Here is a 27,147-nt window from a genome sequence, read left to right on the forward strand (position 1 = left end):
GGAAGGCCAGAGTTCAAATCCCAAGTAAGACACTTACTAGCTGCATGACTCTGGGCAAATCACTTACCCTGTCTTAATATTCTCATCTGTAAAATGGAGAAAATAACAACATCTACCTCCCAGCATTGTTGTGAGGATCAAATGAGAGAAAAGTGCTTTGAAAACTTTAAAGTGTTATATAAGGACACATTATTATTATTATTATTATTATTATTATTATTATTGTTAAGCATGAGCTTGAACTGGGTCTACAATGGACAATGAATACATATAGAGGCTATTTACTGAAATAGAGTATTAATGGGAATTGTATTGTTTTTACCATACTGATTAAAGGAAATAAACATGGATAACTTAAAGTTGATTTATGAAAGAATGTGTTGTCATTTCAATTTTTAAAAATGACTGCCTCTTGGCCATCCTACCATTGGGATATTTGGTACTCTTTTCAGCTAGTTAGATTTGGCTTCCACTTTGGGAACAGCCATACTAAACCAATTTTCAGCTGCAAAATATGATTTGGAAAACTGGCTTGAAGGAGCATTAGCTGGCTAACGCCTCGGCTGTGGAGAATAATTAAGGATGTCATCCATTGCCACAAAAGCAGTGGCAGTTTGGCTGCCTCCTGGGTTTTCTGCGTCACAAACACAGCTGTCTTCCCCCAAAGGTTTGGTGAAATGCCTTTGGGGACCCATCTTTTCATCTGTGATTATTAAAATACAAAACAGTCAAAAATACTAGAAAGGAGTACTCTGGACTACCAGGGAGTCCCTAACTCAATAGAGGTACACTAGGGGTTTAGAAAAAATGATTCATTAGAAATGGCTTATTTTTGTTTCTTTTTGCAAAAGACCCCAATTTTACCTTCTTATTTCTTTGTTAAACTTTTCCTTTTTATTCTTCTTCCCCTGTATGAACATATTTTTCAAATTTTAGTTTTAAGGAGCTGGGATGCAAAAGTAGCATTCTTATATTCCTTTTTGAGATTTCTAGGCAATTAAAATTAGTTTATAATGCCAGATAAAGAAAAGAATATTAATATAGCCTTAAATTATCTTTATCTGTCATTTAATTTAATTCTTCATTTAAAAGGTTTTTATTTTATTTGACATCATAAAATAGCTATCAACCCATCCATGCATATTCATTGAGTGCCTAATACATTGAAAACATTCTTCTGTGGGACTAAGGAGAGAGAAGATCTCACTGTCCTCAAGAAGTTTACTGTTTAGTAGAAGAAACATACAAATATATGAAAAATAAGCTAAATTTTTAAAGCCAACATTAGAAGTAAGTAACCTTTTGGAAAATGTGGAAGTCTTTCTTTACATCCATCACAAATCTGACTCACAGAAATGTCCATTTGTCTTCTTTCTCCTAGTTCTGCCCCTTGGGACCAAAAAGAACAAACCTAATCCTGTTTTCATACCAACAGTCCTTCAAATATCTGAAGACAGCTATCATGCCATCTGCTAAAACTCTTCTTCTCCATGTTAATCATTCCTAGTTCTTTTAATTGATCTTTATATGGCATAATCTTGAGGTCTTTCATTACTCTAATCACCCTCCTTCAATATCACCCTTAGAATTAGGTGCCAGGAACCAAACTTAATATTTCAGGTATGGTTTGCCTAGGGTATCATCTATCTAGCCTTGGACTCAGTACCTACCTTAGCATAGTCTATCTTATCCTTTGTTACTACAATGTCATACTACTGATTTGTGCTGAGTTGGTGATTCATCAAAGCCTCCATATCTTTTTCAGACTAACTGCTATCTAACTATGTTCCCTCCATCTTGTACTTGCGAAACTGATTTTTTGCAACCTAAGTTTGTACCTTTCTGCTTGTCATCATTAAAGGTCATTTTCTTACATTTGACCCAATGTTTGATGTAGCCTGTTGAGATTTATTTAGATCCTTCTTCTATTATCTCCTAAGTCAGATATGCCTCCAGATGTTGATTTCAACACAGGTCCTTTTTATTGATCTATTGTTTAGGTGATAGAATAATTTGCTTTCATATACTTACGTGGTTTGCAACTGATTTTCATGGATAAGGTTTAAAGCAACAATGAGATTGGTGTTGCCTAAATAAATTACCATGTAAACTTACAAAAGGGATTTCACCAATTTGGCCCCAGTTTCTTCAACTGTAGGTTGTTCTGGGTGACCTCTATGGACCCTTCCAGTTCTATAGTTATTGATTATATGGTTCTATGATAATCACATTATAAGTAAATATGGAGGACACTATTACTTCTTTTTAAGGACACAGTTCTTGAAACACCTAGTTTTGGTGGGCTGTTTTTATATACCTTATTATGAATGCCTAACAGCATTCATTAAAATATAAAAAAGCTTACCTATTATTACTTAGCATTTATCTATTATGGTGCATATTGTAAAATTTTTTATAATCAGTCCATAATATAGCAGTTTGTTTGATCTCACTAACTAGAAACATCTGTCCTGGAAAATGAAAGGAAAAAAAGGGAAAAAGAGCTGACTCTACAAGAAACCAATTACTGAAGTCCACCATTGTAGTTCAGTGGCAGGAAAGCAGCTGTTTTATCATAGAGAACTGAAGAGATGGGGTGGCAAGCCCCTGGTCTTCTCCCCACAGATGCTTTTGGAAGTTTGCTGAAGACCAGCACTATTATTAATTCAGAGGAGAGCCCAAAGTTGTACTTCTTGTATTCAGTCCTTCCAAACTAGTGCAGGTTGAAAGCAAAAGTTTAGGATTTTCTACCTGGTCCTTGAGTTGCTTTCTATTAAGCTTATTCCTAAGGAAGAGACTCCAAGATCTAGATCAATCTTCCAAAAAGAAGTGCTACTAATAAACAATTATTAATTACTATTATTAATAAATATTAATCTAAAATAATCATCAGAAAAGGCTTGGGGGAGCATTGAGGAAACTACTACGGGCAAGGCAGCACCGATCCAATCCAGGGAAGGGTTTCATTTACCTAGGAATACAAGAACGTACCAACACAAAATACTCTGTCCTCACAGATAGGCGATCTGTATTTAATGCTTCAATGTTAATAGTACTATTAAAAGAAACTTTTATATTATGTAACTGTTTCATTTCTATGCTTGGCTTCAGAATGAAAGTTCATTACAAATATCATTCCTCTTTCAGCTGTCCAGATGAGAAATGGAGACAATGGTTTAGAGGTCAAGACTGAAGAGAGAGAAGCTAATAAATAACTATTAATGTGGTTTGGGGCACAATTTGGCCTACAATTCCACATTAGTACTTCCATTATTTTCTATATCCCTTTCTTCCTCAATCCATTATATGGAAATACTTTGTTTGAAGTTATGATTATTTTCTTTCTAGAAAGGATGTGGAGACATAAGAATGAAGCAAACCTCTTTCACTTTGTAGGTTACCTTTTGTTGGGATTTTTCCTCAGACTTCTTTTGTGCGTTTGTTTATGTTTGTGTGCCTATGTGTATTTGTAAACCTGTACCACTCTTAATCTACCTCTTGTTAGTTTCCTTCAGACTTGCCTTTTTTTTTTAGGTGGGTTCGGGTCTTTATTTCTAATTAGGACAATTTAAAATTTTAATTCATATATGTTTCCTTTGTTCTATTTTCCTTTTGCTGCTACTAGAATGCTAAACATCCTAAAGGCTAAATTATTTGCCTATTTTCCCTTTTGCATACTCCTCCTTGAATGGATTTGAGAAGAAAAAAGGATATTTTCCTAAGATACATCCCCTTCTCCAACACAATCATTTTCTCCACTCTATTTTGAAACAATAAATCTGCTACCAGAGCTGTTATCTTTAGGCAGAAATGATTTGATCCTTGTCATGGCAGAGAAAAAAGAGATGCCTAAATTAAAAAGACCACTGGCTGCTTACTACAACCTGATACAAAGACCACTTTTGACCTATAGAACCTGAAGTATATTTGTGTACAAATGAAGTATATTTGTGAACAGCTTGTATATGGTTTATTTATGTAGTATCTTATTCACTAGCCAGGGTGAAGCTAGAGGTAAAATTGTTAAGCCTTAAAAGCTTGTCTCCAGTTTCTGCTTTGTGTTTTTTTTTCCTCCTTCAGGGGCATATCTTCCAAGTTCTATAAGCATTCAGTGTCTCCAACTACTTAGCTACTTTTTATCACTTCTCTGTTTCTCTCTCACCTATTTTTTTTTTTTACTTCTTTTAGGCCTTTTTTATTCAAGTCACAGTCAGAAAATAATTTAAATGGGGATGTGGATAAGGTCCACTGATTCCCTGGGGGAAGACAAAAATAGGAACTGGAGCTTCAGCAATTGGTTGGTGCTCCTTTTCCTACCATCATCCATTTCTTATCCATCCAACTGCAACACTTTCCAACTTTAGTTATGAGATGGCAACATTTTGATAACTACTTAATGGCTTAAAGGGGGAGAGAGTGTGTTACAGGGAAATGGATTCATCTGAAGGATGCAAGAGGAACAGAAATTAGCATGGAGAAAGGAAGAGGACCCTTAAGATTTCAAGAAGCGTTATGTTTTACATTCTCTGAAAATAATGACACCCTTTTAGCATGAGTGTTGTCCCTTCCTAAGTTCCATGCGATTAGAGACTTTGTCTTATCTTGATGTTATATTTCCTCCAATGCTTAACACAGTACTCTGTATACAGTATGTGATTAATAAATGTTTGTTGAGGGGGCAGCTGGGTAGCTCAGTGGATTGAGAGCCAGCCCTAGAGATGGGAGGTCTTGGGTTCAAATCTGGCCTCACACATTTCCCAGCTGGGTGACCCTGGGCAAGTCACTTGACCCCCATTGCCTAGCCCTTACCACTCTTCTGCCTTGGAGCCAATACATAGTATTGACTCCAAGACGGAAGGTAAGGGTTTAAAAAATAATAAATAAATGTTTGTTGAAAGATTCAGCTGACTGGCTGAATGAATGAAGGTCATGTCTGTCCATCTGTATTTAGTAGATCTGTCTACCACTCTACAGCTACTAAGCTCATTAAAAGCACACTGAAGCCAGTCACCCAACTCTAATTTGAAACACATTGAAATGATGCACAGCTACCTTACAATTAGATAGCTGAGTCCAACAGCATTAATGGATGTCTACTCCACACGTGCCCAGCAGATGGAGGCCCATGAAGAGAGAATTACACAGACAAGTGACAGGCATTACTGGCTCCTGTCACTGAGGAATTATTGCAGGACACCAGCTGCAGGTCATTCGTGGTGGTGTCTCAAACCCCAACATCTGCAAGAGGCTGAGTGACCACCCCTTAAGGGAATCCCTTAGGTTCAGCTGACAAGGCACAGGGAAGGGCTGGTCTAGTTACAATGGGCCTTTTGGGGAAGCCTGACATGACTTGTCTCAGAATACACAGTGAATAACGATATAATAATATTTGTGACTCCCTCTTGTGGTAGCCAAAGTGTCCCGTTTAGCTACGTTGGTGACCTGTCCACACCAGGCACACTTTGAGGTACTTTGTGACATCTTTATTCTTTTGCTTTTTGAAATAGAGAATAAGCTGTATGTGGTGACCAGTCATTTCTAGGATAGGATCCCGACAACTTTCACAGTTTAATACATTTCATTGTCAACTTTCTCTTTCTCTCAAAAGGGTAATTTTGCTGCCATGGCATAATATTGTGGTTATGCTTCTAAAAATGCTGAAAAAGGGGAATCTTTCATTTTGCTATTCAGTGGTGAAATCGTCGACACCTTTTAATATACGAGAATCTTCGAACGAGGATTTTCCACAATATTGCTTATTATATACTGTCAGCTGCTTGTAGCACAAGTCAATCTGCTGTCATCACGGTTTACCCCATGCCATAGGGACAATCCAAGAAATTCATTTTAAGTATTGACAGAAGGACTATTTATTTGGCTAAGCTGCAACCAGTGCCATTTTTATTTGGATATGGTTTAGACATTATCTAGCGCTCTAAAAATGCTTTCTTCAAGGCAACACGGTGAGGTCCAGTGTATATGTGTGTGCATACACTCTAGGTACCTATTTAACAGGATAAATAATATTACTTTTATCCACACATGACAGATCAGAAAACTAGAGCATGGAGCCTTAAATGACTTTCCCATGGTCCTAGACTGAATTAATTTCACAGCTAAAACTTGAACTCAGGTCTTCAGAAACCATTAACAGTCTCTTTCCTCACACAATCCTCTTAATGAGGGTCCAGTACACTAAATGGTACCCTGATTTTCTTAAACAGTTGATGTACTTTCCTAAATGCCTAATTTACTGCCAGGCACTGGTGACTTAGGCACTAGGGAGAATCTGGCTTATTATTTAATAGCCAATAAGGCCAGCTGCTTTGTTTCAAGAAATTAATGGACTTTAAAACCTTTCCATATTGTACCAACTGCTCTTCTCTATGAATAGCCAAGTGACATTTATTAGTAAGGTTGATAAAATCCAAGCCCTGCAAACTTAGTGCTCACTAGCTCCCCCATATTATCAATGGATTCTTCTGGGACATCTTGTCATTTTTCTCCTTTAACTGCTCCTGTTGATTCAGAGATTTTCTTTGCAGAATTTTCTGAAGTTATTCCCTTAGAGAATGCAGAAAGTGGCCACGACAGCTGTATTCTATGGCTTGATGGCTTGACTCCTGACCTTTCTGACTTCTTCAGGAATGTCTTTCAGTATTAGGTCTAATTTGGCTGAGAGAGTAAGCAGCTTGTTAGTTTCAGGTTAGCTCTAGTCCATCTTTAGGAAGTTGAAATTATTCAGATGTCAAAACAACCGCATTCACTTTGGAAAATGGTTTATGTAACCATCTTTTTCTGCCTATAGAAATTCCCTCCTGCTAGGCTAATAGTTGGAAGAAATCTCAAAGCTATATTCAGTAATCCTTGGATTTTCACCTTTGAGTCATCTTGATATAAATTTCTAGCATCACCATCACAGATTTTCTTTTGACCTGTACCTAATGCCTGTATCATTAGGAATAAACCAGGCCCTTAGCTGCCAATGACACACAAACAACTACTTTAATGACAATGAACATTAACAAGCTATATTAATGAAGTATTTATTTACATCACGTACAAACACCACCAGAAACGTTCCCATGATGAAGAGTGAAGAATGACAGGAGAGCTCAGGGGACAGAAGACTAGCAGCCAGGAAAACTCACCAGATTGCCTTCAGTTTAGAGAAAGCCTTCACTGAAGAGGTAGTATTTCAAGAGAGACTAAAGTCTCAGGAGACCTTTAAAGGTCTGTGGTTTACAGGCAGGACCCCCCTGAAAGATCTATACATAAAGCAGCATTACTTTATAGAGAGGACAGTTCGGTGCTGACCCTGGCACCTTGGGGACCTGTGCTCCAGGCAGTTCAGGAATGCCAAGGGTGATATATACTCTCCATTGTATTAGGTTGTCTAATGCACCTTTAAGTATTTCTGTTTAGTGAGTCCAAAGCATTCTAAGACATGGCATTACACCATGAGATGACTATCTCACATAAAAAGTGAGGCTGAGGGCATGTTGCCGTGCCATGATTAGTAGGAATCCCAAGATAATAAGCAGGTAAACTGATGTAGGAGAATGAACTGGGAGCCAGAAAGTTTAGCCCTGTCCCTTAGCCACTGAACCCGTGAGCTGTAGTAAAGGATTTATAAATGGTTTGCAGCATCTTTTGCATTCAGCGTGCCCTGATTAAATCCTTTACTACAGAGCATATCACAACCTATCTTGGCTTTAGTTTTCTTAGCTGTGAAATGAGACTGAATTATAGTAGATGAGCTCTCCTTACCATTTCTACATTGTTCAAGTGTTCCCTCCTATGTAAGACCTTTCTTCATTCTCTAACTGGTCGCCTTCCCCCTACCTCTCAGTTATGTTACATTTACTTTTTTTTTTTAAACTCTTCTCTTCTCTCTCAGAATCAACAGTGTGTGTGTATTGGTTCCAAGACAGAAGAGCAATAAGGGCTAGGCAATGGGGGTTAAGTGACTTGCCCAGTGTCACACAGCTAGGAAGTATCTGTGGTCACATCTGAACCCAGGACCTCCTTATCTCTAGGCCTACTGTCAATCCACTGAGCCACCTAATTGGCCCCCTTGCATTTATTTCAGATATATTTAAATTCACTCTCTATCCCATATTGATCACATGATCCTGGGCAGCATTTTGCCAGCTGCTCCAAAAGTACGGGTGGAACCTGATTAAAATGTAATTGGGAACTATTTAACAAAATAAATGAAAATACAATAGAACATATTTAATGTGAATAGGTGGATTTCTTAAGTGCATATGAGGTCTGAAAAGATCCTAGGGTGGCTTAGTGGCCCCTGTTTCTAATTGAATTTGCCACCACTGTTATTGGCAACTAACTCTAAGACTGGAAATTGCTAAACTTTTTTGCTAAAGGGACATTTTCTCATTCTGGAGTTCCCCATGTTAAGGAAATCATAACTGAAGACCCATAACTGAAAGATCCCTTTCCTATATTTAGGTTGCTAGGATATGAGATCTAAAGCTAGAAGGGACTTCAGAGGCCCTCAAGACCAATCTCCTCACTCTTAAAGAGGAGGAAACTGAGGCCCAAGGATGTCCCATGACTTGCCTGAAGTCATACAAATAGTAATCTTCAGAGATAAGATTTCAAACCAGCTCCGAAATGTAAGGTCCTTAAGGGCAAGTATAGTCATATTTGTTTTATTTCTATAGTGTCTAGTACAGTGCTTGATGCATTAATAAGAACTTAATAAATGTTTGCAGGTTCTTTAATTTAAATTAATGACAATGAGAGGGATTACCTCTTTGAAAGGTTAGAATTTTGCCTTGAAATTCTAGAGCTAAAAAATGATGCCCTCAGAGAAGGAAGATAGGAGAAAGCCAGGGTTTTCTTTTCTGGAAAACATTTCCCAATATCACTTAGTTCCCTATTCCTACTGTCTGCAAAGAGGACAGTAGTGATGATGGTGTTAGGAATTAGAATGTTGTTGGTTGGGCAGCATGAACCTTTCAAAGTGATTGTATTGATTAAAGAATCAAATGAATAGGATGTGATTCAGAAGCAACATTTACAATCCTGGCTCCTCCTTCTGGCTCTACTAGTTCTCTCCATGGTATGGTCACTCACAAATATGAACCCATGTTTGAAACCTTCTTGTTATTTTTGATTTCTGTTTCTTCTTCACTATGTGCTTATCTTTCCTGTCACTTCTACATACTTAATATCTCTTGCATCCATCAACTCCTCTCTGGGGCCAGGGCCCCTTAGTATAGAACCTCACTCTCAATCAATTAGGATGATTGCAATTCCTCCTTCAATTCATTTTGATTTAACAAGCAGGCCTTCTTATCAGCCCCTTGCTCCAATCTTCAATCTAGTCATTACACGGATGCTAGAAAAATCCTTCTTGAACAGAAATCTAGTCATGCACTCTCCTATTTAAAGACCTTCCATGGCTTTCTGACACCAACCAGGAAAAGTTAAAGGTCTTTAGCACAGTATTTAAGATCCACCACAATCTGGTGCCACTCTAACTTGCTGGTTTTATTTCATATTACTCCTCTTTATGCTCTGTGCTCCAGCCAAACTGTCCTACTTATCTCCCTAACATGCCCTTTGCTTTGCTCATGTTGTTTTCCATGGCGGGACCACTGGCCTTTCTTCTCTTTTCCATCCATTAACGGTCAACTCATGACACCTTCTCCAGAAGGGCTCTGCTTCACCCTCACATCTGAAGGTAACAGTGTTCTCTCTTTAGACCTTACCTACATTTGTTAGAGTCTCTGCATTTTTGTGTGTTACATATAGAAGAACTATTTTAGTAGAGATTTTCATTTGTTTATTTCTACCTCCACGGCCCGGCATAGTGCCTGACATATAAGTATTTAATAAAATTCTTATCAGTTGATTCATTATGGTCACCTGAACTACACATCATCCTCTATTAGACTACAAGCTCCCTGAGGACAAGGGTATCTTATCTAAACTGGTATCTCACCAGCACCTAGCCTCCTGCTCTGCATCCTTAAACACATGAATGATGGATTGAATGAAAGAAAAACATCTTAAATGCTTACTGTGCACCTAACAATGTGCTAAGTGCTGGGAACAGAGATAGTTCTACCTTTTAAGGAGTTGCCACTCTAGGAAAACACCACATACAGGGGCCTATAGCTGAAGGGGAGGGGGAAAGGTCTGGAAGCCCCTAGAATGCACCAGTATGGTGGAAGGCAAGGTCCAGAGATCTTTGGGGTGCAATGGCAGGTGGTAGTGTCTAGAGGGCACAGTGGCATGTCAGAGGACCTTAAGATACTAAAACAGGGCATAATTTATAGCAGATGGATTGTATGTGGTGAGTTCTAGCTCATCTAAATAGTGGGAACAGCCATGTTGCTCTTATTACCTGGCTACCATATATGATCTGGGTCACCTGGAGAAGTGGGTCAGGAAAAGGATAAAATGAAGCTGGCTGTTCACATAACACTTGGGGGTCTGAGTGGCTTGGGGATTGGAGGAGAACAGGAAGAGGACAGGAGAAGGACATCCCCATTGCTGATGCTCTATCTTGCTGTACAAAATAGGCATTTAATAAATATTGACTAAAATTGCATGTCTGTAATTCCACTAATTTGGTCACTCATTCTTTTTAAAATTTGAGTTGCAGTCTTAATCATTTTATCTTTCTCCACCTCACAACAGGTCAAGCCAGTTCAAAGTGCATGTTCTGGAGTCTGAAAATGGATTAAGATATTTTTGTTTCCATTGAAGTTACCTTAAAACAAGGTAAATCTATTTCATTGCTTTACCTTCTGCTCTCAGTTTAGAGTTTCCTCTGTAGCTTTTAGGATGTGATAGCTTTATAATATTATCATCTTTGAAACTGTTTACCTGCATATTCCATAGCTAGGTAGTACAATGGATAGAATGCTAATACTGGAGTTCCTGTCTCAGACATCTACTAGTTGTGTGACCCAGGGAAAATTATTTAACTGCCATCAGCCTCAGTTTCCTCAACTCTAAAATAGGGATAACAATAGCCTCCACCTCACAAGATTGCTGTAACGATCAAATGAGATAATATTTGTGAAGTGCTTTTTAGCACAGTTAAGCAGTGTAGTGGATAGAGTGCCAGGCCTGGAGTTAGGAATATTCATCTTCCTGAGTTCAAATTCAGCTTCATACACTAGTTTTGTGACCCCGAACAAATCATTTAACCCAATTAGCCTCAGTTTCCTCATCTGTTAAATAAGTAAGTTGGAGAAGGAAATAAACCACTCCAGTATCATTGCCAAGAAAACCCCAAATGGGGTCAAGAAGAAATGGATATGGATGAAACGACTGAATAACCACAAAAATTGCATGTTACTTATCTCTGCATCATGTTAAAATCCAAATGAACCTTTTGGCAAAAAAACTAGAAACAAAGTGTGATTCCACTGATTGAAGAATGAACTGAACAAATGATGGTATATGAAAGCAACAGAAAATGATTACAATGAATATGAGACACAAATGATGAGAACAATGAATATGAGGTACAAATATGAGGGATTCAGTGAAACGAGGGAGAATTTATATATGAATTGATGTAGAAAAAAGAAAGCATATTCAGAGGAACAATATACATAATAATGTATATAATGACTATGACAATGTCAATGAAACAAAACAAAAGGCATTTGGACTCCAATGAACTAAAATGACCAATTTTAGTTCTGGATAACATACAGCCTTGTAGTGCGCAAAAGAGGGTTTACAGGTATTTATTGTCTGATGTGATCAGATTGTCAGTTTTGTGAACTATTTTTCTTTGTTGAAAAAAGGGCTTGATTGTTGATTGGGGGAAAGTCTGTTGAGAAATCACTATACTATAAAGAGGCAAAGATAAAATTTGGATTTGCAAAAGGGAACCAATTCATTTTACCCTTAATTATCACCATATTGTATTTCTTTTTTATGTGGGGCATACAGCTTTCTGTCAAAGCAAAGTCTTGGAGCTATAACCTAGAGTGAAATGATCACAAAATATTGCCAGTCTCCTCCAGTGCTATAAACAATGCACAACAGAATCAGAAAATTCTTAACAGGCTGTAGGACTTGGATTAGTAGGAGTGGTATGGTTGCCTGAAGATGGCACCATGATGAGACTCAAATACATGGAACTCCGAGAGAGAAACAATAGCCAGTGGCATGTGACATGAAGACAGGAGGAAGTAGTGTGTAGCATTAGAATGGCATCGTGAGGAAAACATTTCAGCACTGTCAAGAAACTCACCACAACAATCATTCCCACTGCAATAAGCTCTCGGAGGCAGATGGTAGAGTGACAATAAAATAGTAAAACATCAAGAACTGCCAGGGAATATAATGTGAGGAATTATATGTGGTTCTGGGCTTTGAAGAGCAAGCAGCTGCATAGGTACAAAAGGATGTCGGTGGTGATTTTTATTGGTTTGGGGCAGGTGGAGGGGGTGGAAGGCAAAAATAAATATTTAATCCATGTTAATTATGTTCTAACAATAAAACCAGAAGTGATTCAAGTTAAAATAATTGTGATATTGAGATATTAAAATAATATAATGATATGATACAAAAATAATAATCTGATTAAACAATAATCACTATACCTTTCGGTGCAATGATCTTACTACTGAGTAAAAACTCCAAGGAAGACAAAGACAGAGATTAAAGAGCTACAAATAAAATGAATGGCTCCCCAGTGGGGAATAGTTGGACACATTAAGGTATATAGTGCAATGGAATATCATTGTAAGAAATGATGAAGATGAGGAATGCAAAGAAACATGGGAAGGGTTCCAGGAATACAAGCAGAGCAAAGTGCATAGAGGCAAGAGAAAAATGAGCACAACTCCAACAGTGTAAATTCAGATTAATTGCAATGGTCAATCTTGGTACCAGGCAAGAGATAATGTAATATGCTTCCTTCCTTCTCAGTAGAGAGGCAAAGGATTATGGGGATAGAATGTGGCATTTACTATTAGATCAAAGAATTTCCCTGGTCAGTCTTGCTTGTTTTCCTTTGTCATAAGGTAGAGTTCACTTGTATGTCTCTGAGGGCCATGTGGAAAAATGACTATAGCTGACAAAACAAAAGATATTATCTTTGCCATTAGCACATCTGATCATTCATTTCAGAAATAGTTCATAACAGTGGAAAAGCATACTAAAGGTAAAATGTTAAAACGTTAGGTCTAATTTGAATATAAAATGTTGATGTAGTATATTAGAATTGGAATGAATGCATTAAAATGGGGATATAAAGGCATTAATAAAGATGTTTAAAAGGAATACTTATTCTTCTCCTAAAAATAATCTTTAATTTTAAAAAGCATAATAGCTTAGAATCTGTTGTGGAGTAAGGAAAAAAGTAGAATACAATGGAATTTGATGCATACAGTGAACCAAGATTTAGTCACATCTGCTTTAGGGATACCATCACTTCAGGAATAGCGCTAATCTTTTAACTAAACTTCTAATGGAAGCTCTCCACTGAATAATTGATGTCACCTGTCCTAGCTGGCATCAAGGATATATCAAATACAAGGAAATGACCAAGAGATTGATTAAGATTGACTTTTATCTGAGGAACTAAATGACAGAAAAAAACGATATGGCTCTAAAATTAACCCTGCTGTTGGACTTCTATATGATGTTAAACTCCACTGAATTTTGAATTTTTAGGAACCTGGAATTAACAAAGGAGATGGGTTAATATTTTTAAAAGATTAAAATGTTGCTAATTCATCATTTTCACTTCTTTTTCTCTACACCAAGTGAGGTGTAATCAAGAATGTCAGTCAAACAGGCAAGTGACAGAATCAGATTTTTTAACATAGGGACTCTGATGAAAAGGATAAGAAAGTTTTTATTTGTTGGTTTTGTCTACATAGGCCTCATTGCTTTTCAAAAAACATTGAACTCTGACTTATGCAACTATGCAGGATAAGCTTTCCATATGATCTGAGAGTATTGCTTTAAAATTGGTACCAGTCATAGCTTTTTTGTGATGATAATAAAGGAGTTTTTCAGAGGTAAGAAAGGACATCAAAACAATTCTTCATCACTAAGGAAGATGCTGGAGACTGAGGGATAGGGAACTGGCCGCACCAGGATAAATTGGAGTTTATCTAGAGTCTAGGGAGTTATGGAAGAAAAGTCATAGTGGTTCAAGTAGCCTCAAACAAATTGATCATTCAAAATATCCATTGTGACTAAAATGAAGAGCTTCAAAAACCTCATGTTTGACAGATTAATATTCTAGCCTGGTGGAAAAGTGGAAGTATGCAATGAAGTAGCTTTGGAATTTTGGTTACTTTGATGAGAAATGGATGGCTTGTTAAAGTTTATGGGAAATAGTTACTTTTAGGTAAAAAACTAGCAGAAAAATTTCAGATATTTAATATATACTTGTATAAATAGAAGAGACTTGGTAATGTATTGCAACCAGCACAAAAGCATCCACAAATAGAAACATCAAAGGAGTTTGACTTAATTATTTGCTAGTCTAACACTGCTAAAAATCCTGACTAATATCCATAGTCACTCAAAAGACAATCATTTCTATGTGACAAAGAAGAAAAAAGATAGTTATTATCCTGCCTAGAAGAGGCAGTTGGATGGACAACCTGTAGGGATATACATTGATATGCATCTTAGACAAATACTTCAAATGAGCAATGAAGGGGACCTAGCACTGAACAGGTCAAGAGTAGACTAAATTGTCTTTGAGAAACTGTAAAACTCTCTTAAAGACTCAAACTTCTCCATGAAATAAATTCTGACCTTTTAAACATCAATATTACTTCAGTATTGTATGGTTTTAAGTCACGTATTGCTATAGTTTGAAAAACTGAAATTGATAAATGGAAAGGTGCATGGTGGCCATGAGCAGGCTGCAACATGCTGTCAACAAAGAATTCTGCAAAAGTATGAAGAATATCATCAAAATGTGAGTAAAAAGATGGTCTGATTATTTGGTAAGATCGCTGGATCATCAATGAACACCTTAAGTGTTCCATTTTCATCCTTGTTAAGAGACATTCCTTGTCAGGTCAAGAGAACATGAGTAAGGTCACTAGCATATTGGGTAGTGTTACAAGGGAATCACTTTAAAAGACTGATATATATTAATTTAAGGTCGCCCAGGAATCAGCTATGTAATTCCTGAATGAAAAACTCAAGTCAGCCGTCAGCCTTTTTTGGAGTTTAATTACAATAGGAGCAAGAAAGGAATTAGAGATATATATAGAGAGAGAAAGGGGAGAGAAGGGAATAGGGCTTAAATACCCCTTCTGTTTAGGCTGGGCCAAAAGGCCCAAGCCCTTAGATAGCTGGGGCAAAGAAAAGAGATCAGTCCCTATTACTCACGTGTCCAAAATGGAGAAACAGTCTCAGAGGCCCCCCACCTTCAGCTTCCTTCAGAGCAAGCTTCCTCAGAGCCCAGGAACCACACCGACCAAAAACTCAACCACATCCTCGAGTCTCCAGACCCTCCTATCTTTAAGGACCCCATCCAAGTTGCCTCCCCTCAGTCCTCACATCTACCAATCACTCTTCATCAATTTCCCTGTCAATGGAGGCTCTCGCTTAACCCAGGACTGCCCAGAGGTTTCTGGCTTTTGCACATGTCTGTTGAAGGTCATATTTTTCAAATGATTAAATCTTTACTCCTTTGTTACAGCCCTTTCTAAATCCTGTTAACTTGAGTATGGTAGAGATTGGAATAATTAAATTTTGATCTAGGCTGCAGCCCTTACTCAATCCTATTAGGACTGAATAGGGTGGAGATTTATTCCAAGTATCTCCATTGTATCAATTCTAAAATCAATCAAGACTCAAAGAAATTCCTGTTCTATGCTTAAGCATAGGTCAAAGTCCTTTCCATTGTTCAGCAAAAGGTTTTTGTCCTAAAGTAATCTTAAGAAGGGAAGAGAAAGAACCTCCCATGCCAATGGGATTCCCATTCCAATAGACTATCAGTAAGAAATTTTCCAAGTATGAAATATCCCAATGGTGAAATTTCCAACATTTATAAGTCTAAGGAATTTTGAGGTTTACAGTAGATACCCAATGACAGACTCATAGGCACTGGATGGAAATGGATAAAAGCTGCAGGATCACAAGGCATGAAAGATTGTGATCTGCATTACTGAAGTAGTTTGAACTATGCAAATTAGAGAAATCTAGGTGACAAAATGGATAGAATGTTGGCTTTGGAGTCCAGATGATCAGAGTTCAAATTTGGTCTCAGATACTACCTATATGAGCCTAAGTAAATCACCCCCCCCAATTTCTTGATTTATAAAATGGGAAGAATAATAGTGGCTACTTCATAGCATTGTTGTGAGCTTCAAATGAAATAATATATGTATGAAGTACTTTGTAATATTAATGTGCTTTATATATTCCATATACAATAAGTATTATATATGTTGCTAAAACAACTTTATTATTATATTATGATTTTATTATTATATCTATACAGATACATATGTGAATTGTTTTGATTGAGTTAGGTTTCATTTGTCTCTGTAATTATCTTCTAGGTTATCTATTCAGTCAAAGAATGGCCCTGGTATTACCAGGGGTCTTTGCAAAATGCAATGTCCTTGCCATTTGCTTTTTGCACATGCTATAAAATAATTCTGGGATGGTCAAGGGAAATTCAATAGCAGTGAATAAGACAGAAGTTAATTGGAGAAGTGAATAAGAGAAATCTGAGAGTGACAGGGTTTTTAGGTAGTGATTAAATGCTTGTAAAGTGATCAGAAGATGGCCAGACGCAATGCTTTGGGGAGAATATCCTAGAGCAGACAAGTGTGCATTTTTTTTTTCCAGTTTCAAGGCTGGCCATGCACTCCTACTTGGCACCCTCCTGAAGAAGGACAAAAATATATAGAAACACAAAAGTAGCATGCAACAAAACATGACTGAAATGTTAAAACGGAAGTGTAGCCTTCTGGTGTGTATCCTGATCTGGACACAAATGTATTCGATGCTGAAAAATGGAGAACAAGCTTGGAAAGCAAATTTACTTTTAAGCTCCAAGGAAGTGAGTGTTAGCTGTTTGTTCCTTCTACCCTAATTCAGCATTGGTATGCTGCTTCTCATTACACAAGCAAGTCAAAGGCTGCTTGAGATGTTCCAGAGAGATTCTTTTTTCTTCCCAAATAACTTATGCAATGTGTGACAGGACAACATAATTCCCGGGAGCAAAATATGGTGTGAACAGGTTCTTGCTCACCCCCAGCCTTGGCAAATGCAGCGTTTCTCTGGTAGGGAATGCTTTCTGCTGCCATCTCCCCAGAATATATATGAGAGTCTTTCTCCGGCTACTTAGAGTCTACTCTTCCTTAACTCGGAAGTAGCATATTTTCAATTCCCAAGAGTATTCTAATAAAATAGAATTGCCTCTTTAGTAGGTGTAGTATTAATGTTCTTCTGTCACTTATGGATCAAAACTATTTCATTTTTCAAATGAAAGATCCAAGGGAATTAAGAGATTGATTTTTTAAGACAGCACTTGCAAGATGATTAAAAGCTATAATATAGATATATAAGCTACATAAGAATATTATTTCCTCTATTTAGGTGCTACAGCTTCATCAGGAGGGCATGTGCTGCTTTTCTAGCAGTAAGGGTCAGAGGATAACAGACTTAGACATGGAAGAGACCTTAGAGGTCATATTGTCTAATCCCCTCATATTACAGATGAAGAAACTGAGACCCAGAAAGGAAACTCCACCAAGGTCATACTTGTAGTGCCTGAGTCAGGATTTGAACCCAAGGTACTCTGATTTCTGCACTGGTATTTTTTGTGTCCTTCTGGGTTTGTGTTTTTTCATCCATTCAGCATTATTCTGGTTGTACTTGTGAATGGTGACATATTTTAAGATGTTTGGCTGGACTTAGGGCTATGCTACAATAGAAAGTTTATTGGCCCACACGATCGATCAAATCTGGGTCTCCTTAGTGCTGTGCTCTAACCAATGGAATCCATCAGTCAGCTACCAACAAAGTCACAGATCATATCTACATTGCCATCATGGATTATAGGTCTGACTCTGTGATGAACAATCTCAGTGTTTAGCCAGAAGCCCAGGCTTGGGTCCTAATGGAGAAGGAATTACTTTTTGTGCTCCCAGGGGATTAGATTTCTCTGAATGGCAAAATCAAAGCTTATATGAAGACATAGTGTGTTGAAATGGCTGTGTAGAGAAAAGCTTGGGAGCAAACAGATCAGTTTTCATGATGTATTTGCCCCCTAGTTTTATTGGAACCAGCCTTTGCAATGAAAAAGAGACAGTTTAAAATAACCACATATTTACTATTCTCATAATATTCTGGCTTTACACATGGCCATTTGCATGCTCTCTTGGGAAAAAGTATTAAAATTTGCACTGAACAAATAGAAAGGGATGCTACGTTGTTTTCCTTTGGTTTACCTATGAAACTAAATTGATGGTGGTAGTGGGACTGGCTATAGTATTTATTCTGGTGAATATAGGATAGGTTAATTTACAAGGCTATACCACTATTTTTCAAAACTGTACTCAAAGAACTAAAGAAAAATAAAATCTTTCAAGTAATAAGAATGGTCTTTTTTTTCCTTCCACCTCTCATTTACTGCTTTTCTCATTCTTTTGTAAGTAAATGTCAATAGGCTAGATATACCCATTTTAGAGATACTGCCCCAGCCTCACCCTGGAGTTTCATAGTACCAACTTGGTCCTAGCAATGAAATTCATTGGGTAGCATTTTCCTATTGGTTCTATGTTGTAAGAAAAAGCAAGATGTTGGAGTATATTTGAATGCTAACAAGGCATTGACATGAATAGAAGAGGCTCCAAACAAACCCACTGCCCATTAAGTTTCTTCCAAGGTTGACATTTCCTTTCAACTGACAGAATTATCACAATGTTTTAATAAAAAAATTTAACTTCATGAATATTTTAGAATTCTGTCCCCCTTTTGAGAAGAAAGGACAAGCAGAGATGTACTATCCTTCAGTTCTGGAAAAGGGAAACAATGTGCCTCAATTAACTATGGTGTTAAACCTGAGGGGAAAAAAGAGTCCCCAAAGCAGGGAAAATGTCCTAGGTGTGTATGAAAGTGTATGCTTCTATTCAAGTCAGCTGAGGGGCTCAGGAAACCCTCCTATCTTTCAGGACCCTCTTCTCTGTATACTCACTCATCTACAGATTTGAGAAAGTGCTCTGGGATTGTTTTGCATTTTCTATTTTTTTTTTTTAGAAATGGATACAGCTAATCTCATCCTATTTTCCCCATTAAAAAACAAGAAACCATCCCAATGAACTCTTTGTCATATGTTTATCTGAATTCTTTTTCCTCTCCACTAGGGCTACTACTGGTTGCCAGGTAGCAAGGAAGGTCTGTTCACACGTGCATCTAATCATTGCTACCATTGTGTGGATGCACTTTTTGTCAAAATTATTTTCATTAGAAATTGAACAATTCAGCTACAGACACATCCACTTCGCCAGCAGGATTTTTTTTTTGTCAATTCACACATTCTGATGATAGATCCAGCTCCACAGAATACTGTGAATTTGATGCTTTTGTCAGAAAACTCCCTCCCCCAGTGTTTAATCCTAAAACTGACTTGTTTATGTTCAACTATGATTTTAGCATTTCAGTGCTTATAAAGTGAAAGAAATTGTTTTAGGATGTTGGGGGACATTCTGGCTAATCATTATTAGTTCAGATCTCTTTAGAGATATCATCTGTTCTGGCTTAGAACAAGTCTATAGATCCATGTTGTCCCATCCTGAGTCAGTTTTACACTAGTGTTCTGCAGGGAGCGAGGGCCATGTTTGTTAGTCAAGAGGGCATTCAACTACTTCTAGTTTTCTCAATAAAACACTCTACTCTCCATCTGCCTTCACCACAATCAATAGACCTCAATAATAAAGTAGAGCCTGGATCCTGATAAGAAACCAAACCAAAATGAGCCCAAACAAAACCCAAGTAACAATTTTAGGTTAGGAAAAAAGGAAGAGAAGAAAGGAATGAGGGAGAAAGAGAGAATACATATAACAAAGAGAAAATTCAAGGGCATTTGGATGCAAGGAAGCCAAATTTGTTTATTTATTTTGATTTGTGCTGTGGACAGTGTACCTCCTCATTGTTTAAAGCCATTCTTAAATAGTTATAAGATTCCCCCCCCCCCCCCCCACACACACACTTTTAAAGAGACCACTGTGCAACTTATAAAAAGCAAGTGATCATCTGGGCAAGTGGTCACCTGTTCCAATATTGCGCATTATATATATATATATATGTATGTATATATGTAAATATATATATATACACATACATACATACATACATACATATACACATTAAACTATATGCAAAATTTTGGCCAACACATTGTTCTCCATTGAATCAAAGAGGCAACTGCCTTTTTGGCAAAGACTTAGTTCAAATCTAATGCTGCTCATGTTGGAGAATAGTAGTTTTTGATGAACCTTCAATCCTTTCAAAAGGTGAGATATTTCTTTAGGTTTCTATTTTTTCTTCAGTACTAGCTTTTCCTTGTTTCTTTTTCTAGCTCCCTAATTTTCACACATAACAGAAGCTGGACTGTAGTCTTTGAAAGTTCCCATTTTAACTGGGAGAACACTGTACATAGTAACAGCAATATTATATGATGAGCATCTGTGAAAACTTGGCTACTCTTAGCAATGATTTGGGACAATCCTGAAAGACTTACAGTGGGGAATGCTTTCCGCCTCCAGAGAAAGAAATGTTGGAGTTGTCTTTCAGTCTTTCATATCACTGTATCTTTGGTTTTATTTTGGGGTTTTGTTTATGTATGATCTTGCTCTTACAACAATGACCAATATGGAAGTGTGTTTTGCATGACAATAAACATTTTTAAAAAAAGAAAGGAAAGTCTCCATTTTGCCATACCTTCCAGATACAAGTCTGGAATTAGTCTTTATTTAGAGGATAAGGAGGAGAACCTTTGAGAATTCTACCTCATTTTCAAGGATTACTGCTTATGGCAGAAGTGGCTCATGTCATGATGGGTCTGCCAGGCAAATTTTTCCCGCATGATTCTATTCCTGTGTATATGACTTTTACAAAAATGTGCTCCTTGGAGTAATATCTGGTTATTGCCACAGAGAATCTGGGCACAGAATAATTCAAGTTGGTTTCAGATCCTTTCTTGGGGGGACCCTTGGTCAAATTTTGCCCTTAGCTACTAACATTAAACTTCCATGTCAAATGCTGCTGGTAGATCCTTATAGGCAACTTTTGGGACAGGGGATTTATTATCATTTTGTCTCCAGACCTGATGCTCTATGCTTAGTGTAGTTTTTATAGCAATGGTTTAGGATTTCCGTTCAGTATCCAATATTCTTGCTGACATGGTCAATTGCAATGACATACTATTTTCTTCTTGCAAACTCCCCCCACAAGTGTTTCAATTCTTAGCACAGTTGTGAAGATGGTGCCAAGGCTGCAGCAGAAGGCAGTGGAAGGAAATGATACCATAATCTCTCATTTAAGAAACTGTTTCATGCAGATTACTTGAAAGGCTGCAGTTGAGGGTGAATTGGCAAAGGGAGATGCCTCAGTGATCTACCTGGGTAAGGATGCACATTGTCTTTCCATCCCCTCAATGCGGAGGTTGTGTGAACTCCCATCTGGACTTTTTCCAGACACCTGTGGAGAGAAGAGTAATTAGAGATGAAGATCAATTATAGACCTTGGTTACTGACAAAGCCTCTCAAAATTATAATCAGTGCACAAATGCTGCTTTTGCATGCCAAAAATCAACCATGGCAAAGCAGAAATCCAGAATGGCTACAAGAATTGACAATGAACTTGTAAGGTACATAAAAACAGTCAGTTCTGGTAAGCAGAAATTAGGAGCCAAGTAACTCCATTCCCTATGTCCTGTCCTGAGCTTGAACCTAGTATTTAAATACTGTTGTTTTTTTTTCTAAACAAGTCTTATTTGGCTAAGTAAAAGTCAAACCACACAACAAGGCCACTGCCTTCAAGAAATTCTTGCTGGCCACTATAGTTCTTATTGAATTTCCTTCTTTTTGAAATCTACAACCCTTATAACTTATATTACTCGTACTTAATTCTTTTTCACCAACTCTTTACACTATGTTTGTCATTTCATGCCTTCTATCACTAAGTAGACTCTAAGTGCTTAGAGGGCAGAGATGTCTAATTCTGTTTCTTCCAGAGCACTTAGCACAAAGCTGAGCTTATAGTGATTGGCCCAGAAAATCAACATAAATACAAATTGATTGACTGAATAATCCCCTCTCCTCTTAAGTCCACAGATCATGAAGACATATTTATTGAGGGTCTAACTACATGCCTGGCATTGTGCTTGGTGCTAGGAAAGATTCAAAAGAAGTATGAGGCAAAGATTGGCCTCAAATGAGAGGATTACAAAATGATTTGATAATATAAATTTATTACTAGAATGAGAGTAACATTTAGATATTGCTTCAAGATTGGTAAAGCTTTTAAAATATGTTATCTTGCTTGATCCTCCCAACCACCCTGTGAAGTAGGTGTTATTAGTGTTCCTATTTTATAGATGAGGACACTGAGGCTAAGAGAGGGTAGGTGACGTATCTATAGTCATACAGTTAGTAAGTTTCTAAGGAAGAATCTGGACTTGGGTTTTTCTGACTATAAGAGAATCTCTGACTTCTTCCTTATGAGTCTCTTCGTTAATGTTGTAAACTGCAACTCCCTTTCCCCTCTGGAGACAGTATTTCTGAGTTGTTTTGGTCAAAAAAATTCACCACCCTGAGACAAACCTGGAGATGAATCTCTCTAAGCTCAGTTGATTCTTGGATAAAAGATCAGTCATCCCCCAAAGCCTTTTCAGTCGTGATGGGCCAGGACAAAACTTATGTTCTATTGGTACAAGCTCTGAGAACCTAGGGTGAATTCAACATCAGGCTGAGGTATGAGCATGGTAACTCATGCTGAGTGGATACAGATAATAAATAATATTGGTATTCAGAGAAAGGAATAATTAACTTTTAATAGGGTTCATGGAAGAGAAATTGAGAGTCTGTAAGAAGAAAAGAAGAAGAAGAGAAATTATAAGAAGAGTAATAATCGTGAGAGTATTACATTTATGTAGCATTTTATAGTTTGGCAAGAACTCGGATGGCTATCTTATCATATGTGTACATGTTTGTACACATTCAATTATTCAAGTACTCTACAGAACTAGTGTTGCTACATATCTGTGTATATTTGCATGTATTGCACATGTGTATAACACATAGAAGTGCCTTCATTTTCTGGTAACATATTGTAGTCTATTTACACTCATGCATCTTTCCTTTTAGGTTGTTTATGTTTATTTTGAATTTAACTTCTTAGCATACATTATCCTTAAGTATTTGCTAGTATTATAGCTAAGATTCAGACAAGATTTCTTACTGATGATGAGAATGAGACTGATATTGTGAAAAGAATACTAGTTTTACAATGGTTAGACCTTGGTTCAAATCCTGCCTTTGCCACTTACTATTTGTGTGACCCTGGACAAGTTGCCAACCTTTCTTGAATTTGCATTCCATTTCTGAAAAATTAGAGGGGTTTGGACAGCTCCCTGGGGGTCCCTGGACACAAGGACAATGAGCTGCATTTGGATACATCATCATCATCAACAGAGGAGTTTGGGTTGGGTCACATTTGAGAATCTGTGCTGTGCTTTCAAAGCTCCTTAAGTGTTCACTGTTATAAAAGTGAATCACATTAATATCAACATTTCAAATTTATTAAAAAAGTATAAATGGGCTTTAACCTGTTGCCAGTGACAACCTGAATGTGAAAAGTTGCACAAAAGATATTTTGGAGATATCCATGAAGAGTAAGGGTGGCTGCTTAGTCACATAAAGGGAGCAAGAGACAACAGATGGGCGGCCAAAGTGGTATATCAATATCCTTTAGAGCAATGTTGTCACACTAAAAGAGAAACAGATCCTAGCCCCTGCATATTGAATTAGAAAACCAGAAATTCACATTATCTATGCTGTATTGCATTTTTATTTATTTTGTTAAACATTTCCCAATTCCGTTTTAATCTGATTCCAAGGCTCTACTCAGGGAGCTTTGCAGCTCCTTGGCCCTGGACACTTCTGTTTTAGATAGTAACAGAGTAGGAAGGAAGCTTTAAGAATTTAGGTAGATCCAATGTAAAGGATTTATGGAAGAACACAAATATAACAGAACTACACAAGATGAAAAGGTGTCACAGGGATATGATCTACATCGGCAGAGGGAGAGTTCATACCAACAAAATCAAAGACTTACTAAAGTAGTATCTTAATGAGTCAATATCTCATTTATGTGCTATAAGCTTCTTAAGTACATACAGATAACGAACAATCAGAATTGTGTTCACAATAGGGGCTCAAAAAATGTTTAGGATGATGACAAAAATAGATCCTCTTCTTCAGTTCCATTAATTTTTGGCATTGGCCCTATAGGTTGTTGCTTTGGTTGTAAAAGTTTACATGAGTGACTTATAGATTCTTCAAATTGGAAGAGATCTGAGATGCCATCTAGTCCAACTTGTATCTAAATGAATGTTTCCCTCCTTATATAGGCCACAAGTGGTCATCATTTCTTTGTTTAATGTCCATCAGTGAGAGAAAACTCATTGCCACCAAAGACATCCCACTATACTTTTTGGTCATTTTTATTTGCTAGGAAATTTGTCCTAAGTCTAAATTTTCCCCTTTTCAACTACCAACCACTGCTAACAAGTTCTGTCCTCTGAGGCCAAGTGGAGGTCTAAGCCCTCTTCCACATGAGAGTTCTTCAAACATATGAGACAGCTATCATGATATTCCTAGAATTGGGCACAATACTTCAAAATATGGTTTGATTGGTGCAGGCTATCATGGAACTATCACTCCCTCTGTAGTCTTGGATCTCATGTCTCTGAATCCAGTCTAAAATTCCATTAGAATTTTTGGCTGCTAAAACACACTCATATACTGACCTTGCAGTTAATGAAAATTTCAAGGGCTTTTTCATGTGAATGGTTGTCTTCCCACACCTACCCCATTTTATACTTATGAGACTGTCAAGTAGATGGCAGAGTGACTGGGAAGATGCCAAAAAGATGCCTGTTGTATAATAAGAAGGGTAGATAGAGGCAAAATAGGGAAGGGTGCTTTAAGGAAGTGGTGGGAGAGATTGGATGTATACAGGTATGTGTAGTCCTGGCTCTTTTATTTTTTTGTGCTGTCACCAACAAAACTTAGGGTTAGGTTTGCTCACTACTATAGACCTCTCTCCTTACAGAAAAATGGTCCTAAGTTCTAATCTATTGAAAGTAGAATTGTTTAAGAAATACTTGATCTCCCTTGCTAATCTCCAAGTGTTTTCATTAAAAACAAGAACAAAAATCTTTGTAATATCTTAAATATATAGTTGATAGAAACAATCTTGACTTTAGTCATAACAGAAACCTAGAATTTTCCCATAACATTGTTATATCAGAACACACAATTGGGTTGCAAAGATATTTCTCTTTCCATCAATGTTGTAGCTTAAGAAGCAAAATGTTCAAAACAACTTGAAAAGCTCGACGTGGTATGCCTTCAACATGGCAACCTTACTTGGCTAGATTATGAGAGCTTATCAGGAGGGCTCCATGTTAGGCAGGAATGTTGAATTAAGAAGCTTTTAGTCCATGGGAGTCCTCCCAATTCCATTCATTCAATGCATGCTAACGGCCTGGGTGTTAAGAGCCTTGTTAAAATGAGGCTATTAGTCTTTTCTCCATAAATGTAAAGAGCTTGCTGTTTGCATTCAGGGCCTCTTACATTAGTATGTATTTCTATCTTGGCATTGCTAGAATCAGCAGTTTTATAAAGCAATATAGTAAGAGGCCATTTAACCCCCCTATTTCCCCCATTTGCAGATTAATGGCAGAGGGGAAGATTTAATGCCTTTTCAAACATTTTTAACAATTCATTAAAAAGAAAAGAATAAATCACGCAGGGTTTTCGAAAAATGTCTGATTGTAAAAAAGCGGAAACAATTGAAAATTAACATGTATTTCACGTTCTACAGGTTAGAACACATTTCTGCCAATCTTGTAATTTATGCACCATACGTCAATTTTGCTGAAGAGATTTAAAAGCTGCTGTGATGGAAAGGCTGTGCAGAGAGTTGCAATAAGGCTTATTCACCTGTACATAACATCCTCATTTACAAATATGTCTTGCTCAGATCCATTACAAAAAATGAGTCCCGTGCTGCCAGATACATCATAAGATTAAAATCCACAGCATAACATTTTAGAGGCTATTTTGGAAAAAAGTGTATTTCATTTAGTATTTGTAGCCTGCCATTGTGAAGCAGCAATCCACGCACCTGCTAGGGAAAAGCTTCTTCTGAAATACCTTGCCCTAACCCAACTGACCTGGAAGAATTTTAGGAAGTAACTTCTTTCAGTAGGGTCAAGGCTTTCAGAAAATAATTAGCTCATTTTAGAGCACATTCCAGGATGAGGACATTCTACAATAAGGGTACTCAGAACCATAACTACCCATGTGGGCACCTGGAGCAAACAATTCAGTTCACATCCACAAATGAACTGATGGGAAAATAATACAAGAAGTAATTGAGACAAATTTCTTTGAGCTGGAGGGGGATGTCAGCTACTACAGGGACTCACAGATGAGCACGATAAATGATGGCTAAGGGTTAAGCTCAGTTACTCCAGTGTTAAAGAAGTATATGCATCAAATTTTTGTGTTCTCTAACTTTTAGTGTCCTGGGACAAATCTCAGTCACTATGCCTTGGTTATGGCTTTGTGAGAAAAATGGGAACACATTTTTTTCAAAGGAAAATAATCTAATTAGAGTGCTCAGTTTCTTCTCATCAAGAATGTGAATCATATGGGTGAATATACATAGTTATAAATGACATGTATAGAAACAGAGAACTCACAAAAATTCATAGTTCTTTGAGCTATTCTGACTTTTCCTCGCTTTAGTTCAGCTATTTGGTAATCTCTAAATAATTGGGTATTCCAGGGATAGACAAGGCGGCCATATCTGCCAGGTTTTAAAAACAGCAAATGAAGCAAGACCAACTGATTAACACACACGGAT

The 27,147-nt window shown here is 37.3% G+C and overlaps 1 protein-coding gene across 1 annotated transcript in view; it reads right to left on the reverse strand.

Moving 5' to 3' along the window:
* Nucleotides 1-27,147, reverse strand: part of PARD3B (par-3 family cell polarity regulator beta) — a 1,280,476-nt gene that overhangs the window by 47,091 nt on the left and 1,206,238 nt on the right. The window contains exon 22 of the mRNA XM_001365888.4: nt 21,611-21,690. Within this exon, the coding sequence (XP_001365925.2) occupies nt 21,611-21,690 (80 nt within the window). The remainder of the gene's footprint in view (nt 1-21,610; nt 21,691-27,147) is intronic.

The sequence above is a fragment of the Monodelphis domestica genome, chromosome 8 (genome assembly GCF_027887165.1).
Source record: "Monodelphis domestica isolate mMonDom1 chromosome 8, mMonDom1.pri, whole genome shotgun sequence".
Classification (NCBI taxonomy): Eukaryota; Metazoa; Chordata; class Mammalia; order Didelphimorphia; family Didelphidae; genus Monodelphis; species Monodelphis domestica.